Source organism: Aethalodelphis obliquidens, unplaced genomic scaffold (genome assembly GCF_003676395.1).
Source record: "Aethalodelphis obliquidens isolate GAN/ISIS:26980383/991018 unplaced genomic scaffold, ASM367639v1 scaffold16, whole genome shotgun sequence".
Taxonomy (NCBI): domain Eukaryota; kingdom Metazoa; phylum Chordata; class Mammalia; order Artiodactyla; family Delphinidae; genus Aethalodelphis; species Aethalodelphis obliquidens.
The window spans coordinates 27,898,114-27,920,263 of NW_020837960.1; the positions used below are offsets into that span (position 1 = coordinate 27,898,114).

The following is a 22,150-nucleotide window of genomic DNA, read 5'->3' on the forward strand; positions in this document are numbered from 1 at the left end:
GGGGGGGGGGAGACTCAGTGACGGCAGCCGGCGCACACACAAGGGGAGCCCGGCCTTCTGACCTCCCTGCCTGACCCCACCGGACCTCCTGCAGCCTGGGAGGGCCAGGCCAACGGTCACATCAAGTGCATGTCACAGAGGTCCCTCAGGTTCATTTTAATATGCTTCAAACACAAATCGGCAACACAGAACCCGCAGGGGCCGTAAGAGGAACGAGCGACCCCATTCAGATGGCCACCAGGTGTCCCACCCCGCCAGAACCTCGCCGGGTGTGTGCTGGGCGGCGGGAGGGCAGGGCGCCGACGGGGTCCCACGCGCCAGGAAGAGGTTGGTGCGGTTTCGCGGGTCTGTGAGTGGCAGGCGGGGAGACTGCGGCATCTCCGCGTGGCAGCAGCTCTGGCCTGGGAGGTGGACGCCAGGGAGACAGAGGTCCAAGTCCTAACAGTGTGGGGGCTGGAGAGGCACAGAAGGGGCCCGGTGGCCGCCACCCCTCGTGTTCTGGGATAGGAGCCGTATATGATGGGCGTCCATGACAGGGAAATGAAGCCAGGGCAAGGGGGGAATTAGCTCAAGCACCCAAGGTCAGGGCTGGTTAGAGCCACGCTCTAGTCGCCTGGTGAGGGACTGCTTCGTTCTAACACCACTACAACTTTGACTGCAACAGGCTAACACACTGGACCCCATTCTAACATAACACTGGTGTCTGTATTGCTGTGTAACTGCATTTAGCAAGTGCCGTTAGGGAAGCAGCTCCTAGTTCAGAGGGCTGAGCGATCGTGTCTGCAGGTGTGCCTGCTAGAAGAATAAACACGTGTGTGTCTCGTCAACGTGGCATGATCTACTCTAATGGGAGGCCCAACTCAACATCACAGCATCATGCAGAGCCACTAAAGGAAAAAAATGTTTCTTCAGTGGATACTCCTGCGTATGTCCCCAGGATGGGCAAACACCTGGAGGTTTGCTAGAAATGAGATGTACACGAGGCCGGGAAGCCCAACCTTGACTCACGCAAGGAACACAGACCAGGTCTGTCTTTACGCCGGCCCCGTATTCACAGAGCAGGCAGGGCTCTGGGCCAGCCAAGCCCTTGCGTGGGCCGTTTCTTCCCTGCTCTGTGGCTCTGGCCCACGAAGCAACCCTACATGAGGCCGCCCGCCTCGGGTAAGCTCAGAGCCAGTCCTGTGCTCAGGACCATTTTGAGGGGCCTTAGGGAGAAAAGCGCAGGGTCTTCGTCACAAACAGTGAACAAAGGCATCATTGTCATCACCATATCAACTGTTGAAACCGCTTCTTTCTTTTGTGTGTCTTGCTTCTAATCGTCCACAGCACTACAGGAATACCTCTCAGGTTCTAATTCTACCGTTTCAGAGCCAAACGCCAGTCCAGAAGCCAGCCACCGCTGGCTGGCTGTTTCCCGGGCTCCTTCCTCTGTTTGGAAGAACCTCCTGGGCCAGAGACGGGACCTCTGTCAGCTGTGGCACTGCTCGATCACCCGGCAGAAAATGCACCTGGGTTTCTGGGAGGCCATGTGATGGTCTAGCACAGCTTGGAACTGATCCCCCAGGATTTCTGGAAGCCCCTGCTGGAACCCCTGAGCTTCTCAATGTACAGGAATGAGGTTGGGTTACGGAACCAGACCGAAGGGGGGTGCCAGTGAAGTGGGGCTGAGGGTCATACTTTGGTGAGTTGACCATTTTCAGCAACACATCAGAGTAAAGCAACTAGGATGGCAGAGTACGCTTTCCTACCCTACGCTTAGTCAGAACACAGACCCTATTAGCGGTCTTCCTTCTGGAGGATGGAGCGTGAATGGTCTTGGCCAACTCCAAGGTCACTCTCACCCTCAACCTATAAGGTCATGTGCTTCCATATTTTCCCAAAGATGAAAGAGCTTAATGATGGATTCCAAGATGCCATTTAGGGAAAAAAAGCAGAACTTGTGTTTACAAGACTATAGATGATCCACTGTCATGAGTGACACCTGCCAAACTCCTCACCCCCTCCGGGTTTCCCACTGCTGCCCCTTATCCGCTCATGACAGAAGTATTAATGATTGAAACTCGCGGATGGAGTAATGGTGACCTCACATCATGTGGACTAAGAAGCTGATTGTTCCGAAGGCAGGTACCGTTCGTGAACGGCCGGTGCTGGTGTTGAACAGAGTACCACGTGGTGGTAGGTCGGAAGGCGCTGCTTCTCTGTATCTTTTTTTTTTTTTTCCTTTTTGTATTTTGGGTAGAAATATTCCTGGGAAGGTAGATAGAAATGCATTTTCATTTCCCAATAATTCTTAGGCACGAGTTAGAAAACTGCTGACCTTCACCAAAATATGTCAGCACTTCATGTTATAAAAAATGCAATTCAGAAGCGCTGCATGTGTATACACGTATATCTAAATATACACGCATATCGGTGCAGTACACAATGGTTATTCAGTGGGTGTTCAAAACTGAGCTATTTGTAACTAACCTGATACTCTGCAGTGAAAGTTCATTGCAGAACAGTCGGCGTTTCTTTCTTTCGGCTCTAACTACGGTCAAACGTTTGCACATCAGACGCTACCATTTACACTTTCCGAAGTGCCAGTACCAGGACAGTCTTACACGAGGATCAGAAAAGGACTCTGCCTAGGATGCAGCTATACAGCTACTGGGCATGCGCACAGGGTCAGTCGGGCCGGTCCACGGTCACCACTCCCTCGAGGCGGAAACCCTCGTGGACCAGGCGCCGCAGCTCGACCCGCAGCGTGGTGGCGTCATCTGGGCGTCATGCTGACTCTGGCGGGAGAGGAGGGCCCGGAGGAGGAGCCTCGGTAAACGGGGGATGTGGGGGACAGTTTAATCGGGCTGGTTGGGTCCCCCGTTTGCAGCTTCCAAAGCAGCTCTTCGTTGGTTCGGCTCAATCTTTTCTTCTCCTGTGTTTCTTTCTCCACGTATTCCTGGAGGTTAGCATTCTCCTCTGACAGCTGTCTGCACGGGGAGAACAAGCAACTGTCGAGCAGCAGTCACGCCGGAAGGCACTTAACCTGAGGTCTGCAAGGCCGAGGGTTGCAGGGAAAGGGGGTAGGTGGTGGGTGCCCGCGGGGAGAACAGGGTCCTGCCAGACCCCAGGGACCAAGAAGCGGGGTTGAAACGCGATTGCCACTCATCCCAGCCACACATCCGTTCCCAGAGACCCTCCGCCAACAGCCGATCTGCCCACAGCCCCTCTGCCCGGGTCAGGGGAGGCGCTGGGGGCCAGGGGAGAGAGCAGAAGCCGCCGGGAGAGAGAGCGGGAAGTGCGGCTTGGTGTGGGACGCCCTGCCGCTGGCTCAGGCCTCCCTGGCAGCCATCACCTCTGGTCTGTGCATCTGGAGAACAGGCCCCAGAGCGGTCCTCCTCGAGTGCCCGGCACCCAGTCTGAGGCCTGGTGCGTAACGGATGCTTAGTTGATGTTTGCGGCTAATGGATGCTAAATGAAAAGGAACCGAGGCGCTCTGTGCCTCTGTCGTGACAGCAGTGGGTCTGCCCCCCATCTCCCTTCCTGGGGCCCTCCGAGCAAGGAAGGCAGCACCAAGATGGAAGCAGTGTCCCTGGGGAGCAGCTGCATTGGTGCGTCCCCTCCCTGCTGCCCTTTGGCCAGGCCAGCTCTCCTCTGCCATGACCCCCTGGCCCAGCGCCGGCGCAGCAGCCGCAGGCCCCAGCGATGGAGCTCGGCGTCGGCTCACACGGTGGTTCTCTTTAGCCTAGGAACCCCCAGCTGGCAGCCTCTCCAAAACCTCCTCCAGAAACATCCCCGTCACCTCCCAGCTGTGCCCCAGGCTTTGGCCGGTGTCACTCATTTCCACCAAGGTGGGACCCACCGCTCTGCGGAGCCCGGGCATCGGCTGGGCGCTCAGAGCGGTGTGTTCTATGCTGCCCTCAGCGCGGGAGCGCCAAGAGCCTGTGTGGGAAAGCCTCGGGGCGCGGAGGGGTGAGGACAAAAGCAGAGCGCTCCAAGGTCAAGAGCAAAGCCATCCTGTCCGCGACACATGCTTTGGAAGCTCCGACGCCCAGGCCCACCTACCTCGTGACGACGGTGTTCTGGTCAATCCTGGCTTTGAGGTCTTCATTCTGCTGTTGGAGAACTTGGATCTTTTCCTCCAGGATAATGTTCTTCTCTGCCTATAAAAGATGCAGTGTCAAGAGCTGCTCAGCAAGGCCCTATGGACAGATGGCAGACCAATGCCCTCGGCTTCTGGGCTTCGGAACATTATCAAGAACAGTGTTTTCCAAACCACAGTTTGCAATGCATTAGTCGGTTGTAAAATCAGGTTAGAGGGACGTGACCAGCATTTCTTTTTTAAACAAAACAGAATAGAAAATACCAGAGTGCACCGTGTGTAGTAAAAGTATTGTATGTATTTTAGATACAGTGTGTATTTCCCTCTTAGATGTATTATGTGTGTATATATTAGTGTATATAGTGGATCGCATGTACTGTATATATACAACTTACGTGTGTGCCTGTACTGGATTCCTACGTAGAATGTATCTCTCATAGTGAGTGTCCCCAGACCCCTGCCATTGTCGGAAATGAGCCGCGAGCACCACCTGGACCCCGTGTGGCTGATGGGTCCCCCGGTTCTTCCCATCAGCCCGTCTGCCCTGCACTGGCATCTCTGGCCAGGCCTGTGTGCATTCTACGACATTCTGAATTAATGGAGGGCTGGAAATGCAAACAGCATGGACACGCTCTTTTCCTTCTGAGGCTCTGGGCAGCCGGGAACGTGCAGCGCGAGCTCAGCGTGGCACATGATCAGAAGAGAACATCCTCTGTGGTTGCCACTCCTCTGCAACTCACGCCCCGCTCTCTCTGTCGGTGTGTCCCCAGGGCCTGAGACCTAGCCGAAGTAGAGCTCCATTCTAAGATGCACTGAGAAATAAATGCTAGAGGAATCTTTAAAGGAAACCGCCGCTTCTCCATGACTCAGGCTTAGGCACCAGGGCTCTGGGCTCTGCCCCTGCCCTTCAGCAAGGCCCTCCCAGGAAATGGGAAGTGATTAAATCAGTTCTTCCCCCTACCCCTACCCACCCCTCTGCCTGGAAAGATTTCTGGAATGAGAACTCTTGCGTACCTGCAGAAGGCCTGGAGCATGGCTAAATACAGCCAAAGCAGCCCGGAGGCTTGTGGCTGACCAGATAACGATGCAGGTGGCCCTGCCTGGAGGAGGAGGGCTGCAGGGCTGAGACGGGAGGACTCTGTTCGCGAGCCCCCCGCTGGCCTTAGCTCTGGCCTTGCTGGGAAGCTCTGGGCTGCTGGAGGGCGCCAGGACGCCAGCATTGCCTCTGATGCTGGCAATAGGCACTCACACCCCCGTCTGCCCTTATCCTGACTGACAGGCATCCGTGCAGCGAGAGATGTCCCCAGAGAGGGACGGTGCTAGATCAGGAGGGGGACGTGCCGACTGAACGCGACAGGTGGTCTGGGACCGGCTCCTGGTTTGGATATAGCGGCTTCAAGGACATTTCGGAGACATACACTCCGTACTTGAAAAGTTAGAGGAGGTGATCAGTTACTGAGATGGTAAGCTGAGGGTTTGCTAACTGAAAGAAAGCAGGATACAAAACACTCGTATGTGTGTGTGGGTCGTATATTAGGGTGTGTACACTTGTACAGAAGAAAGGCTCTGGAAATATTAACAGTGTAGAAATATGTCATTTTAATTTTCTTATCTATATCTTATAATTTCCTTTTAGAGGAAATTATATTTCCTTTTAGAGTATCAAACATTTATTTTAAATATACAATAAAAAAGAAAAAATTAATCTACCTGCGACCCTTGGGCCAACCTTCCCCTCAGAATGGCATCTCCCTGGAGGCAGGCTTCTCTGCTGCTGACTCCGGATGACTGTCTCAGCTTCAGCCCTCGCACCCACAGGGGCGGGGAGTGAACCCTGGCTGCTCTACTCCCCCAAAGGGGTGCCCTTTGCTAGTTCTGCGGGAGCCAGGCTGAAAGCCGGGGCCTGGAGCTCTGGCCCAGGGCTCACGCCTGGGCTGGACCACTGTTTGGCCCTGGGTGAGACATGACCTCGTCCTAAGCCTCCGTCTCCGCATCTGTGAAAGGAGGCTCCTGACAGCACCTACTCAGCGGACTGCCGTCAGAGCTAAAGAACACACGCGCACAGAGTGTCTGCGCCGTGCCTGGTGCACAACAGCCTCGCTCCACAGATGCAGGCTCACCGCACACCTTCCCCGGGGCGGGGAGGAACTGGCACATCACAGAGGTGGATGCGGAGCCAGGCGGGGCATCAGACGGCCTCCGGGTTTCTACAAATGAGGCCACCTCTGAGACTTCCGAACTCCTGGCTTCCTAAGAAAGGCGTTTTCTGCTCACGTGTGAGCACCGGACATGTAAGGGCCCCCACCTGGATGGGGCCATGGGTGCTGTTAATATTGACATCCACCGTGGCAGCAGGGATATCATGCAGGTTACGGGGGCCTCCCAAGGTAAGAGGCCGACTCACCAGCTTTTCCAGCTCAATGATCTTCTTTTCCTGCTGGTGTATTTGCTGATTCTTCATCTCTAATACCTGCTTCAGACTCTTCATGTCTTCTTCCAGGTGCTGATAAGGAGCCAATGCAATCTACAGGGGCAGAGAGCAAGGGGCTGTTTACCAGGCAGCCCGGCGAAGCCCAGTATCCACCAGCACCATGAATTCAGCACAATCTAGCCATCCGTTAACAAGCTTCCTAACGGGCACTGGAGAATGAGCGCGAGAGGGCGAGAGGGAGACAGTGCTCACAGCCTTCCTGATAACAATGCCCACGAGTTTCCACTGGGGGAGCTACTGAAAATCCAGCTCCTTGGGGAGCAGGAGAGATGAAGCCGTCATTCCCTGAAACGTCGGATCCTGGGGTAGCCGGATACCACCAGCCTACCGCCCCAAGGGAATTTAGCGGGCAAAAACAGTACATTCAACATGGGCTTTTAACATTCACGCAGACTACTTGATTCAACAGACAGGTGGGGATTGAAAGGTCCCAACTGTGCCCATGGAGGGCCCCGCCCCCTGCCATGCATAGGAAATGAGCAAAGTGGTTTAAGAAGCAGAAAAGGCTGTTGTAGAAAAGTAAATGTGAGAATAAGGTTGCCAGATGTGACAAACAAAAAGGATGTTCAACTGTGTTGGAATCTCACTAAGTATTGCATGAGACATACTTGTTACTAAGAAACTCACTGATCTGTAATTCACGTGTAACTGGGTGTTGTGTATTTTGCCTCGTGTGTTTTATCTGGCACCTTACATCAGAGGGAAGGAATTGTGCCAGCCTGAGGAAAAACCCCTCACCCCACCAACTGGGGCTTCAGGGATGCCTCCCTTGCAGGCGGCACTGGGAGGGAACGGGACGTGGGGCTGGAATGGGGCCTGGCCAGGGTGGGGTGTTTCCAGGCCCAGCTCGTCACAGCAGCCCAGGGACAGGGGCTGGGGAGCCGTGTGCAATGAGGCAAGAATAACACTTAGATGGAGAACCCAGGGCCATCCCGACTCAGCACAGGTGCTGACAGGCACATGCTTAAAATCCCGGGAGGCCCTGACCGCTGTCGCTCTGGCGTCAGATCAGCACAGGGGCCCTGCCTTCGGGGTGACTGCTGGGGGAGCCCCGGGTTTCCTGGAGTCCAACAGAACTGCCTTGCAAGGGCCCTGCGGGTGCTGGGAGACCGGAAGCGCATGATACCTCCAGCTGCTCCTCAGTGTTTTTCCTCAAAGCTTCCTCGAAGCGTCTGGCTCGGTCCCGCAGAGACTGGCTCTGGAAGGTCAGCGTGTCCACCTGGTCCTGCAGGTAACACACGAAACGTCCAGCCCGGTCCCCTGCAGACGTGGCACCTGGGAGGCGGTGATGATGGCCACCACCCTGCCCTGGGGGCTCTTCCCAGGGCGTCCAGATCAGAGGTCCCCCCCACCGGGCTCCACCGAAAGGCCTTCGCATGCAGCAGGGAGAGGCCCCCAGTCTCCCTGCCTCCGTGCCTTGTCCAGAATGGACCACAGAACACTGACAGATGCATGTTTCTGTCGCACGGAAAGTGCACGCACACTGGCGGGGCACTCGAAGCAGGTGGCCCGACTCAGCGCCTCCTGAGATCAGAGAGCTGTCCTCGCCCCCCACCCCCAGGAAAGCAAGGAGCTTGCGGAGCGGAGGCGTTTAATAATTTATCATCTGACTTCACAAAAGCAGCCCATCAGCAGAGAGGCATCTTAGTCTGGGGGGGCTCTAGCCCCCCGCTTCAGGAAGGACGGTTAATCCATCTCAGAGAAGAACTGTGCTCATCTGTCAAGTTCAAGCCAGAAGCTGTCGAACCAACCTTGACTTCTGGCTCTGCTCGAGCCCCTCCCCCACACTAAACACAGCAATGGCAGGGCCCGGAGGATGCGGCCTCCTGCATCACGTCCCCGGATCCACAAACACTCCTGATCCTACTCCCTCCACCGGGTGGAGCCACTCGCTGACTTTGTCCCGGACCCGGCAACTCGTTTGCCCTCAAGGGGGAGTCAGGGTCGGGGCACGGGGGAGGGGGAGCTTTCTAAAGCGCAAGCCTGAGCCCCTCACCCCCCTACGTAAAACCCCGTGCCCTCGGGACCAAGTGCCGCTGACGCAGCGTGTGCAGCCTCCGCATCCGCCTTTCTCGTCTCGCTGCCCCCAACCCACCTTACATCCGCTCTTCCCCCACAGCCAGCTCCCGCCCACCCCCGGCCCTCTTCTGGCCTCCGCTCGGCGCCCCTGGGTGGCAGGCCCCTGGCCTGAGCTGCCACGTGAGTGAAATCTGTCCCGTTCAGACGCTCCCCCCCGACCCGGAGGGCCCTCCTGACCCCCATCCCAGCACGTGCCCGCCACGGGGCTGCTCTGTGTGTGAAGATGGAGAGAATGGAGGCGTGTGTGGGGAGGCCCGGGGCCCCAGCCCTGCTGCCAGCGCAGGTGCCACCACGCTGAGCCCTCTCCCCGCAGCCCCGGCCCTGACCGATGCCGGCGGGCAGCAGAGGGAGCTGGGCAGAGCCTTGACGCCCAAGCAGAGGGAAAAGACGGTGCCTTGCTGGTGCCACGTGTTCCAAAATTCTCCACCCCCATCACCACTTCTGTAACATTAAAACCCAGGGACTGAGGTCTTCCCGTGAACACTTCTGGCAAGAGAGATGGCCCTGCTCACCACATGTGAGCAGCTGGGTGCGGTCAACGATGGAACTGCACACGAGAGCACTGCCACATAGCACGTGCTGGCTCGACCGCTTTCTTGTCATCACAGAGAACCCAGCCTTGGCGGGTTCCTTTTCCTTCTCTCCTTTTTTGTTCCCAGTTACTTCCATTTCATTTTGAAGAAATAAAAGCCCCCCACAGTGCCATTAAGTGCACATGCTGCTGTATGAGGGCAAGACAGTGTCAGTGGGAGCTGGAAGGCACATGAGCCAGCAAGTGTAAATCAGGGCTCAGGACAGCCGGCTGGGCCCCAGCACGCATGCGTAGAACGTGACTATAAAATGACTGGAGCGCTCCGTAGTTTAACCACTGTGTCTAGGTTTCCCCATCTGTAAAATGGGTACGATAATACCTAACCCAGAGGATGGTGGTGAGTTAATACTTAGAACAGCACCTGGCATACAGTAAGTGCTCTATAAATATTAGCTATTATTTTATTGCAAAAATTAAAATGACTGGAGTGCTACCCACCTCCTATACAAGCCTCGTCAGAGCAAGCATTCCTCTCGAGCCTCTTGTCCTCCATTAAAATGTGAAACAGTGAAAAACGCAGGCAAGTACCATCTAGGTGGCATCTAAACTATCACACTGTGTTTTTTCTGCTTTCTTCGCCATTATTCAAAACAGATCCTCAGGCACACAATGGTGCCCCAGCAATCAGACAGGACGTGCTGTTCTTCAACTTGGATTGGCTACTTTATGCCAAGGTAAGAGCACCAAGACCCAGCTGGTGACCTGGCCCGGCAGGGACCACTTGGAGTTAACCAACGGCCCCATAATAATGATGATGGTGGCAAATGTAACAACGCCTGAAACTATTATAATAGCACTAGCTGCTGCCTAGTGCTCTATGCCCTTTACACATGATGAAATCAATTTATTTTTAAGGCAGGACCAGAAAATTTTTAAACAGAAAATTCTCTCTCTGCCCATCTGGGCCACTACCCCTCTTTAGTGTGCATGGTGCATCTGCATTATACATTAACTAGATCCCCTCAGAAGACACAGGAATGCCTGCTCACTGGAAAAAAAAAAAAGCAATTCTCTCCTGGAGCCAGCAAGGTAACTCCTTAGGAGCTAACATTCCTTTCTCAATCCTGTAAGGGGTCACGATGACCCACTACCTGCCCTGTTGGACTACGTACACCGTCAATATGTTACTTTGATGTAAGACCCTTTGTCTCAAAAATTTATATAACTGTGCATTGACCTCTAAGGGACAGCCCTTAGCACTTTGTCTTTTAATCTTTAAAAAAAATTTAATACAATTTTTAAAGGTTACTATTTACAGTTATTACAAAATATTGCAATTACAAAATATTCCCCGTGTTGCACAACACATCCTCGAGCCTATTTACACCCAGCAATTTGTACCTCCCCTCCCCCATCCCTACGTGCCCTCCCCCCACTGGTAACCACTAGCTTGTTCTCTGTATCTGTGAGTCTGCTTCTTTTATGTTACATTGACTAGTTTGTTGTGTTTTTTATATTTGCACATATAAGTGACATCATACAGTATTTGTCTTTCTCTGACGTATTTCACTTAGCAGAATGCCCTCCAAGTCTATCCATGTTGCTTCAAATGGCAAAATTTCGTTCTTTTCTATGGCTGAGTAGTATTCCATTGTATACCACATAAAGACTGTCTCCTGGGTTCTAATCCTCAGGTTGGCTCAAATAAAATTCTCCATTTCTTTCTTGGATTGACTATTGATTAATGTTTTCATTGATACACATATTATTTCCCTTAAGCTGCTCACACTTTGAGGAAGGAATTGGCATTATCCCCATTTTACAGATGGATAAACTAAGGTTTACAGCTTATGTAGCTGCCCAAGATTTCAAAGCTATTAAGAGAAGGTACAGTGGGGATTTAAACCTCAAACTCAAATCTTTTACCCCAAACCTGTTTCTCTAGCTGCCAGCAGCCCAAGGAGACTGGCCTAAGCAACTGTACCCACCTGACACCAGAAAATCTCCAGCTCAAATGGATTCTGCCCATGAGTTACCACTAAAATGTGCACAGTTCATGACTGTGTGATGTGAGTGGCAAAGTGAAGACTCGTGGGTGAAGCAGAACTCTCCCTTCTTTTGGTTTTGGACTGTTTGGGGTTTTCGGATACATCACAGTATGGCTGTTACCTTCCTGGGTTGTGTTCCTTAAGGGTAATGTATCTGGGTGGTGTGGGATGTGGGGCACACAAAAAAGTTTGGGGTTAATTTGCCAAGGACAAGCTACACAGGGAGCACGTGGGCGTGTGAGGCCCCCCGATGGGTCCATGGATCGATGGACCGGGGGTGGGTTTGCAGCAGGTGGTTCCCCATTTAAAAATTTTTGAATAGTGCACTCAATAGTGTGACACTCCATGATCCTAGATTCTTTTCTCGGCAGGGCAGGCTCTGTGCGAGAAACACTGCCTGGGGAAAGTGAGCCATTGAAGAAACAAAACTCCTGCCTTTGTATTAGAATTATGGTAATCACCTCCCAAATTTCCAGGTGTGAATGTCCCTAATATTTAAAAGGTAATCTTTCTATGACTGGGACGTCCACAGCTGGCAATAGAAGCAGGGCCACCAACCTCCCCCTGGCTTCCCAGGCAGCCCCTCTCTAGGGCTGGGGGCGGTCAACATCTTTTCACAGAAGCAGCTGATTGGGGTCTCTGGAAGGCAGAGACCTCCATTCTCCCCTTCGAGATCAGAAGGAAGCCAGGGAGCGTCCCTGGCATCTGAGACCCACACTCTGTGTAGGTTTCAAGCGGGACGCCAAGAAGCTTCGTTACATCCACAGGGGATTGAAGTTGCTTTTACAAGTCCCAGAACATGTCCTGTGATTTCTGCCCTACATGAGTCTCCTTACCCCGTTACCCCTGCCTAGAATGCTCTGCTCCCTAATCCTCCCCTTTCCCCAAACATGACTCTGACCGCAAGCACATGGGGAGCCGTCTCTCGGAACCCCTGTGGCGCTAACGGTATTATTCATTCTGTGCAAGTATGTGTTACCTTCCGTGTTGGTCTGTCACTATTTGTATCACAGCTCTGAGTAGACAGTAAACTCCTTAAGGGCAGGGAGTAGGTCTTATTTACCCCCATATTCCGATGCTTAGTACAGGATCCAGTACACGGTAGGTGCTGGATAAATGTCTGCGGACAGGAATAACAATGCTGCCATTATCATGATGTTGGAGTTAAGGAAACACTAACCTGTAATGACAGCCGCAGCTTTTCAAAATTTTCTTCCAATTCTTTCTTTTCAAGCTCGTGGGTAGATATCAGTTCTGGAGAGAAGACATCAAATTGTTAGGTTGATCTTTCTTTTGAAAAGGGATCAAACAAGATTCTTTTGCCAGGCTAAGACTAGTGACGTAGGTGAGTAAGGGACACCAGTATATAGCGGACTTAAGCCTAAAGAGACCTCTCCATTAGTTTGAAATTGTATGCAATGTTATTTAGGAGAGAGGGAGAAAGGATGAGGAAGGAAATAGAAGAAACGGCGAGGGTTAAGAGGAAAGAAAGGAGGGAGGGAAGCAAACAGAGCACAAGCACGCGCACACGTGCGTGCGCGCGCACACACACACACACACACACACACACACACTCACTTTTATACCCAGCTCTACCAACACCCTGGCCAAGTCAGATTCTCCATTCACAGCACTCACTGAATTCTCCAACTATTCCTAATGGTAAAACCACTAGGTAATTAATGTTAAATCTCCCTTTTCTTCCCTCCCAGGATTACTCTTCTTTTCTACCACGAAGCCGCAGTCTCGGGCTGAAGCAGGGACCTTTCCAAGGAGAGCGGGGCATGGGCTTGCTGGAGAATGGACAGGTGAACGGGACCAGTGCTGTGCCTGCAAAGGCACCTTGGTGGCCTCTGGGCCACACTCTGGAAACCACAGATGCTAGGATTTGCTTGAGCAAAGAGTCGATGTTAAGCCACTCAGAAGGAAGGACTCATTGGACTGGTTCCTCTTGGGGAGTTTGGAGCAATTCTATTCCGTGAAAAGTGTCATTCCAGTGATAATTTGCAAGATAGGCAGCAAGAGATGTCACGTAAGAGTTATTAAGCAAATGGATTCTATTTTCCTCCAGATGGGAATAGTCTTATTAGCTGGGTGAAGCCCGTCTCATTCTAGCTACACAAGCAATTTGTTTTCATGTTACAACTGGAGAGAGGAAAGGTTTCATTAATCAACCTGGATCATATGCTTAGCACAGGAGAGTACTGGAGACCGATAATTATCATTCCGGCTGGCATAAGCTGCAATTAAGAAAAACTTTGTGGTTTCCATTGACCCAAATCTTTTAACTAATGATGGTTAAAGGTCTCTTAAAAATCCAGTTGTTATAGCTGAAATTTACATTTGGGAAAAAAGAAAAAAGTTTGTGCTTATTTTATTGACATAAAACCATGTGGGTTTCTGGTCTACCTGCCTTTGTCTAAATGATTACTTTTAATAGTCATTAGCACCATCCATTAGTCCATAGCACCATCCATAATAATGACGTTTTTAGCTACCATTACATACGCCTACATTGTCTTCACATTATATGTAATTCAAAGGCCCTGGATGTGGCGCCTAAGTGAGACTTCATTAGTCAGAAAAATCTACCAAGTCTATTTATATGAAAATCCGGAAACAAAAGGCAACACTCATTGTAACATTTCCATTCCTGTTCCCTTTCCTGAGACCATTTTCCTACAGTGTAGTGATGGGCTCCAGGGCATTTTCAGACACCCTATACCTCACAAGCAAAGAAAAGTCCGTATCTATTAGGTGGCATAAACCATGGCGACTATCTATGTACTCATATGTAGTTCATGATTTTAAGGTCCTGACACTCTGTCCCATGCTTAAGACTGTGCTCTAAGAGAGTGCTTCTCCAATTTTGCTACATATTAGAATCACCTGGGGAGCTTTAAAAAATCCCGATGCCTGGGCTGCACCCCAGAGCAATTAGATCGGAACCTCTGTAAGGGGAGCTACACACCAGTATTTTTAAAAAACTCTCCAGGTGGTTCCAATGTGCATCCAGGGGCGGGAGCTGGTCCTCTAAGCATGAGACACGCTCTCAGGAACAGGTAACGCATTTAACTAGTTCTCAGGAAATTCCTCTCCCTTGCGTCCAGCTTGGACTTTTCCACGTATGGGTAGTTCCCAGAGGCGGTGGGGCTGGTGCTCGAGGGGGCAATCACATGATCATTGATTACTGCACAGTGGGCCTTGCTGTTTACAAAGAACATTTTAAGATAATTTTAAAACTCTGATATTCTCAAATTTTTGGAATTTATTAATCTATTGTTAAATTAATTGTTTTTCATATACTTTAACAATCAGCTGACTGGGGAGGAAGAAATGAGGAAAGGGGAAATTGAAAAGCAAATTCTCTATATAACGTAAATGCACGTTAACGTGTAAAAAGCTTCTTTCACAGTCAAAATCTTAGTAGTACTTAGTTAAACGCTGTTGCTATTGTTACAACCCACATAAAATCCTACATATCCAAAGACAAGTCAAAGTTATAAAAAATGTAAAAAGAAAGATCCTGAGAGTCCACTTACATCCATGGTGAGTGTGGTCTGAGTGCAAGGTGTGGAGAGCCAGGCCCAATCAGATGCTGGCGTGGCCCTGACAACACCACACCTGTGGGACGGTTATAAGGCCACAAAACAAGACAAAGCCCAGGATTTCTACACTTACTGTAGAACAGTGGGTCTCAAGCTTGGCTACCTGTTACGTTCACCTATGAGCTTTAACAAGCCCAGGCTGTAACCCAGACCAGCTACCAAACCCTGCTCTGGGACCAAGGCTCCAGTATTCAGGCAGGGTTGAGAGGATCGGCTTCAGAGGAAAGTACAGTAAGTCCCCTACAAAAGAACCTTCAAGCCGCGAACTTTCAAAGATGCGAACGTGCATTCCATCAGCGTCAGGCGTGAGTGACATTGCAGCTGGCCCTCCGTCCCCTGTTGCTGACGATCCTTCAGCTCTACCACCTCCCACCTCCTCTCTCCCCTCCAGTCAGTAACTCTTCTTGCCTGTTCGGGCAATGCCAGCCCCTGGATGCCAGCTGTTGTACTGGACTACTGTACTTTTCAAGGTACTGGACTGTAAGATTAAACATGTTTTCTTTACTTTTGTGTTGTTTGCTTTTTATGTATTATTTGTGTGAAAAGTATTATGAACCTATTACAGGACAGTACTATATAGCTGATTGTGTTAGTTGGGTACCTAGGCTCACTTTGTTGGACTTATGAACGAACTGGACTTACGAACGCACTCTCGGAACGGAACTCATTCATATGTAGGGGACTTACTGTAGTTACCCAGGTCCTGGATTTCTGTCTTTTCTTAACCCAAGAAGCAACACAAAGGACACACCAGGAAGGAAAGGAAGGAAGAAGGGAAAGGGAAGCAAGAGGGAAAGGGAGGGCTCCCCGTGTCTGCAGCCGGAGAGGGTCAGTGCACACAGCCCACCCTGCCCGCCCACCGCGCGCACCAAGCCTCGTAGCTACCTTGCACCTTGTGGTCGTGGTCATCCTGCAGGAGCGAGATGGCGACCGTGTGGCTGTTTTCCATCTCTAGGAGAGCCGCCTCATGGCTGGCAGTGATGTCTTCCACCTGCAGGAGATCACAGCTCTGGTTACACAGAGAGCCGGGGACCGGGGGCTCCAATGGCCTCGCTGCTTGGAGGACCGAGGTGGACTGCAACGAGGGGAAATGTCAGTGGCCCAAACGTCAAGGGCAGGACACTCTACTGTGACGGCGGCCACCCTCAGCCTTGTGCCGAGGCAGCAGAGCCAGGATCTGTTGGTTACGCGGGAGTCCCGGAGTCAGGGGCGGCGGGGCAGGGGATGTCACAGGGAAGTCACTGCCACAGCCCTGCCGCTCATGCAACGGGAAGCAGCTTCCGGGGTGGGATGGGTAGCTGCCGAAGCCACCTCTTTACTGCCCTGGGCCCCCTCTGGACCATTTCCTTCCACCCCATTCCTTCCCCTTCCACCAAGCATTCCGTGAGGTAATAAGGGACAGAAGACGGTCCTCCCCTACCAGATGGTCCGTTCTGCTTCCTGGCAGCAGGTGGGAGCTACCGCACGCGAGGTGTCTGGAGGGAGCTAACATTTATTAAGCTACCCACTCTCGGCTTCTCCACTCAAGCCTCACAGCAAGATGATAAAGTAAATGTTTTCATGTTCATTTCCCAGACGAGGAAACTGAGGCTCAGAGAGGCTTGAAGTGTTTTGCCCAAAGGCTAGTAAATGGTAGAGCCAGCAGTCAGCACAGGGCTGTCTGACATCCATGGCGAAGCTCTGAAACGCACTGCCCTTGCCTCCCCCCGCAAGACCAGCAACCAGTGCCCAGGGACCCTCTCACCAGCCCCAAGGCAAGTGGGCAGGTGTGTGTGTGTGCTCGCCACCCCTGTTCCAGCCGTGAACCTGCCCCCCGGATCACGGTGCAGACCTCCCCCTGCCCAGGCTGTGGGACCTGCTCCCAAGAAGCTGCTGTTTCTCTGGCTGATGGTACATTTCCAGGAGTTTAATCACAGGTAGTGCAGCCAGCCCAGGATTTTTTTTTTGTTTTTGACTTTTGTTTTTCATTATATATATATATTTTAAACATCTTTATTGGAGTATAATTGCTTTACAGTGGCGTGTTAGTTTCTGCTTTATAACAAAGTGAATCAGTTATACATATACATATATCCCCATATCTCTTCCCTCTTGCATCTCCCTCCCTCCCACCCTCCCTATCCACCGCCTCCCCGCAGGTGGTCACAAAGTACCGAGCTGATCTCCCTGTGCTACGCCAGCCCAGGATGTTTTATTTTCCCCCTTCCTGATCTCTGGCCCCACCACACACCTTCCATCTTTACTGCTTTTGTTACTTTTGTTGTTGCAGCTGTTATTTTAACTTCAAATGTATGACTTACAGGAGTCATTGCATAAGACGACCTCTCCCTGTGATAGCAAACCAGAACAATGTTTTTCCAAATTCTCTGTCGGTGACCCACTGTAAAAACACCATTGTACATTGTTACACACACACACATGCATACACGGGGCGTGTGTGTGAAACCAAAGTTTCACATAATGACACTTTCCCCTCTTACCTGCAGTAATCTCGTTTTTAAATTTTTATTCTATGTTCCTTTGTTGTTTTTCAAAATGCAGTTACAAACCACTAAATTCATTTCACAACGTACTAAGGTGTCAAAGCCTAGCATTTGAACAACACTGAACCAGCGCACCTGCCCATGCCCTGAAGCTCTGCGGCGGACCGGCTCAGAACACTGTCCAGCCACCTCTCAGAGGGTCTCATTTCTCTGGGGATAATTCACAGGCTGATCTTTGATCTGTAAAAGGAGGAAGAACTCTTCACAAGAAAGGAAGCCCGCTTGTGAAGGGGACGCATGGGAGTGTTTGTATTTTAAAATGGGATAGATTCCCATTCTGGATACCATCATTGCTTGGGAAAGTTGGCCCGACTTCTGTCTCCTATGGTAAAAGGAAGTGTCATCCACTAAAACAGAAATATCACTGCCAAGACCAACAACGAACTTGACAGCGTTCGGAAAGCTGCAGTACGCCATGAAAATGGACGTGGTACGCGATGATTCACTTTTACCTACTGGCCATTCTTGATTAAACAATACTTCACTCGAGGCTCAGAGCTATGAATCCACTCAGCAGAAAGGCCGATTACCGCAGTTTTTAATTGTCCAAATCCTGTTTATATGAAGGTTTTTTATGGAATCTTTGTCCAAAGACTTTCAGTCTCTTGGAAAAACAAATCATCGGTTAAAAAAAAATGGAACTGGTTTTCCTTACGCTCCGCTGGTGACTTCCGTTAGAAACAAGTACCCACACATTGTTTGGAGGTATGTTAGTTCAGTATAAAGAAGAATCTTTCATCCGTCCTTAGTATGATTCTAATTTATTGGGTTCTTACCCAAATTGCCACGGGTGGTTTCAGAAAAGAGAGATGGATGCCGGGACTACGTTCCAGAAGAGTCCCTTTCGTCCTGGCGGTGGATCTGCTCTGATCAGCAAGGGTGGCGCTTCATCGCATGCCCTCCTGCCTTGGTGGAGTCAGGTCTTTGATTTAGTGGTGATGGAATACCACACCCAATATACCAAGGATGATGTAAGGGTGTGATCTGTCTGTTACAGCCTCTCAGAGGGGCTTTTGGGGATGAAATACTGATCCCCGAATTCCTCCACATGCAATGAGAGGAAGCCCAGGATGTTCTGAAGGAAACCAGTGAGAGTCAGTGAGCCAAAATCTGGGCATCATGGTCCTTATTCTCGAGTGATTGAGGTTTCTAGACATGCGTGTGGTTTTTAAAGACTGTTCCCTCTACAAGGAAGGGGCCGTGCACTGTTGGCCGTCCCCTTTCTTATCCCAGTTTCAATCCCCATGGCTTCTCCTCTATGGCTCAAGGCTTCTTTCCAGAGCACGGGGCAGCAGCCCGTCTGAGCTCTCAGCCTGAGAAGACCTCCAGGTCGGCAGGCATTTGAGGGGGTTCAGACAAGTTGACCCAAGGGACACACAAGATACGTTTTGCGTTGTAGATCACCGAAAACGAGACAGAGGCGCTAAGCCATTATCCGGCCACAGCAAACCTACGCTGGGTGAAGCTTCATCTTCTTCCTTTTAGAACCCTGGGTGCCCCCGTCCCCCCAAAATCTCTGCCGGGCCAGCCTCCTCCCTCTTCCAGGAGGACAAAGTTCTGAGCTGGCTGCGGAGGTCTGTCCATGTACCCATCAAGTAGTCCCAGGGGTACAGAGCAGCAGCTGGTCCCTGCATCGGGCTCTGTTCCTGCAGCTGTTTGCTGTTTAGCTGAGTTCCAGCAAAGCAAAGGGCTGGGAAGCCGCCCTCTCCGATGGGTAAGAATAGAGCTGTGGGCTTACTTCATTCAGCCATTTGCAAAATGCAATTATGGGAGCCTTCGGCAATTCACTGAGAGAAGACTTCCATTTAGAATGAAGACGCATGGGCTTTACATTGTCTCGGCTTTCCTCATTAAAGAAAACCAGATTAAACGCCCATTTGCCCCCATCTGCGACGTGTCTTCCTATCTGATGAGACAGAGGGAGCTGCCCCTGTCTTTTCTCTCCAGGGCTCTCTGAACGACTCTCCTTCCGGATAACGAGACGACTCACCATCCCTTCTGTCCCTGCATCCCTGCTACATCATCCTGGGTACCGACTCCGAGCAGGCAGCCAGCCCCGCCAGAGCTCCCGGGCTGACCTCATGCCCCTCCGGGCTGTGCCTTTGCCCCTCTGCCGCCCACCACGTGGGCAGGTGTTCACGGAGGCTTCTATCTGCCCGGCTCTGCCTCTTTCCAGTGTCCGGAAGCTCTGGGCTGCGATGGGCGGGGCTCTGGCGCCGGAAGACAGAGGGGCCCTCGGGGGACCTCATTCTATTTGATCAGAGAGTGTGGTTTCGCTGATGGCAGCTGTGCACCTGCTGTGCGGGACGGATGTGGGGCAGAATGCGAGATGATGGCCGAAGTGGCCTCTGCACGGTCTGATTAAGCGTGGGCACGCTGGGCCTCCCAGTTAATTCTAAAAGGATGATTTCTTTAGGAAAGGTTACAAGGTGTGTCCCGGATACGAGACAAAGCCAACGTAAACTCCAAAGGCTGAACACTACTGCTCCTCTGGAAAGGAGTCTCTGCTCAAAATGCAGAATCCAGAATGCCTTTAGGAACCAGGGGGCCCTGCACGAGGGGCTTCCGGGGCCGGGTCAGGGAGAGAGACAAACTGCCACAGGGTCTTGGAGGGAGAAGGTCAAAGGTCACAAGTCTGATCACTAAACGCCAGGCCCCGTGGGCGAGTACATTTGGAGCAGAAAAGGAAAAGCATTTGTGTTTACGTTGAAAAATCTGTTTCGTGTGCCCTGAGATAGGGAAGCTTGGGAAATCTGGCTTCTGTTAATGTGCGGCCAGCTCTAGAATGAGCACTGATTTGATGAAACACCTTTATAATCCGACTTTTAAGATAAGAGTCCTAGCATATCTTTAAAGGCACGTAAGAAAGCCAGGAGGCCAGGCCACGCCCCTGCTCATACCCTAACTTGTCTGCAGGGCTAAAGAAGGAGGCCCTGCACATCCCCCGACACCAGACAGCTGCAGCTCTGGGCCCCGGGAAGCCCCAGTCCGTGACTCTGATTCCATCAGCGCGGGGTGCAGGCAGGAGGAGTGCTTTGCCAGAAGCTCCCCAGTGACTCCCATGTGGAGACAGAGAGAGAGAGAGATGGTCTTTGCCGCTCGAGGCAAGTGGACGGCTGGATCTTCCTAGGGGCATCCTGCGGTAAGGTCAGAGGTCAGCCGGCCTTCTCGAGGGAGTTCCTGATCAGAGAAAAGCCTCAGAAATTCCTGCGTCAGAACGGAAGCAGCCTCCGCGCTGCCGGCCGGGGCACCGGGGCGCCAGGAGAGGCCCCATTGGTGAACTTGAGTTTTAAGGCTCGAGATGGCAGGATCTATGGGTCAGCTTTGCCAAACGCGACTGTCCCCCGCAGAGAGGCCCTGAGTGTGGAGGGTCGGCACAGATCGCTGGAACCACGGACGTTCCAGACCCCCACTGCGGCCAGGCACCGAGCCCCCTCCTGGACCAAATACATGAGCATTTACTCTACCTGGAAATTAGAATATGGCTTGATGTGCATTTCACCTTCTTCCTGGTGGCCTGCGCGCTCCCTGCTGGAGAAGCTGAAGGTCAAGACAACAGCCAACATCCAGCAGCAGGAGCCGAATCAGGGGCCTGAGTAATACGTAGACTTCAACCATCCATCCCTCCCCCTGCCCCCAAACCAGTGGGTTTCTATAGGAATGATTTACTCGAATGTAGAGCGTGCAGATGCTCTTTCCACCATAAAGCCTTCCCTCATCCTCCCATCTGGAAGGAAACTCTCAGTTCCTAAACACAGAATCTGTATTTCCCACCCAGTATTACAGTTTCTGGAGAAAGTGCCTCAGAACTTCCCTGGATCTATAACCTGAGGCTACGGAACAAGCAAGTCCACGTTTTATAAATGTTGGCATCTCTTGCAGTGTGACGTCATGAGGCCGCGTGTGCGGCGGACCTTCGCTGACTATTCTTTGCTTAGATGGATGAACAAGCAAATGAATCACTTTAGCTGTAAAGGATCAGGGAGAACAGGATCAGAGCTCTCAGGAGACAGAGCACTTTTAAAATATACATAAGTAGCTCATGTAACTCATCTCAAGTGGGAAAGTCAGGGCCTCCAATCTCTCCCGGTATGAAATCTTTAAAAGGCCGCTGTCCCAGCTCAAAGGCAGATGAGGCCACACCCCCCAGCACAGGCTCCTGCACCGACAAAACTTAGCGAGGTTCTGCCCCGGCTCCCCCCACTGGCGGACGGGCTCCACTCGGCAGTGGCCCTGGCTTCCCGGTTTCCCACACACGACACCCCAGCATGAGCGTTTGTTCAGAGGCTCATCCTTCTGCCAGGGGACCCCCTCCTGCCCTTCCTTCCATCTCTTGGCATCTTCTCAACCAGCCCAGAACTTTGGACCCAAAGTCAGTGAATATGGGTATAAATACATTCTTTGTGTAAAATTGGGAATGAATAGCCCCAGGATACAGGGCACAGAACAAGCCAGTATCTGCACCAGGTCTGAGCTGTATCAAGGGACCACGAAGCAGGTAAGACTAAAGACGGCAGCCGTGCAAATGTCCACTTAAAGCCAGCTGAGAAGCCAAGGTGCTGAATCTAATCTTCTAATCTTAGCCCAGCAGGTAACCTTAGCTGTAACCTATCTGTCTCCCAGCCTCTAAGTCTGTACCACCTCAAGCAGGCAGATGCGTCTGGTTTCCACAGGCCTCTAGAAAAAGGGGGACGACTAACCCAAGATGCTGAATAGAAGAAAGTGTTGTCAAACAGGAGACCGTTTATCCCAACAATAGCACTTATTA

At 51.7% G+C, this 22,150-nt stretch overlaps 2 protein-coding genes across 5 annotated transcripts in view; one reads left to right on the forward strand and one right to left on the reverse strand.

Annotated features, from left to right (window-relative positions):
- SLC7A1 (solute carrier family 7 member 1) overlaps nt 1-7,234 on the forward strand; it is a 79,011-nt gene extending 71,777 nt beyond the window's left edge. Inside the window, exon 14 of the transcript XR_003434824.1 lies at nt 6,582-7,234. The gene's annotated coding sequence lies outside the window, so the exon portion shown is untranslated. The remainder of the gene's footprint in view (nt 1-6,581) is intronic.
- The window catches only part of MTUS2 (microtubule associated scaffold protein 2), a 317,696-nt gene continuing 297,773 nt past the window's right edge, over nt 2,228-22,150 (reverse strand). For 2 of the 4 annotated variants that reach the window (XM_027116584.1, XM_027116583.1), the window contains 6 exons: nt 15,725-15,830; nt 12,412-12,485; nt 7,699-7,797; nt 6,486-6,605; nt 4,045-4,142; nt 2,239-2,969 (listed from right to left, as the gene is read on the reverse strand). In XM_027116584.1, the coding sequence (XP_026972385.1) occupies nt 2,756-2,969; nt 4,045-4,142; nt 6,486-6,605; nt 7,699-7,797; nt 12,412-12,485; nt 15,725-15,830 (711 nt within the window). In that variant the 3' untranslated portion in view covers nt 2,239-2,755. Of the gene's footprint in view, nt 2,970-4,044; nt 4,143-6,485; nt 6,606-7,698; nt 7,798-12,411; nt 12,486-15,724; nt 15,831-22,150 lie in introns of all 4 variants that reach the window. The other 2 variants (XM_027116582.1, XM_027116585.1) reach the window with 2 other exon arrangements.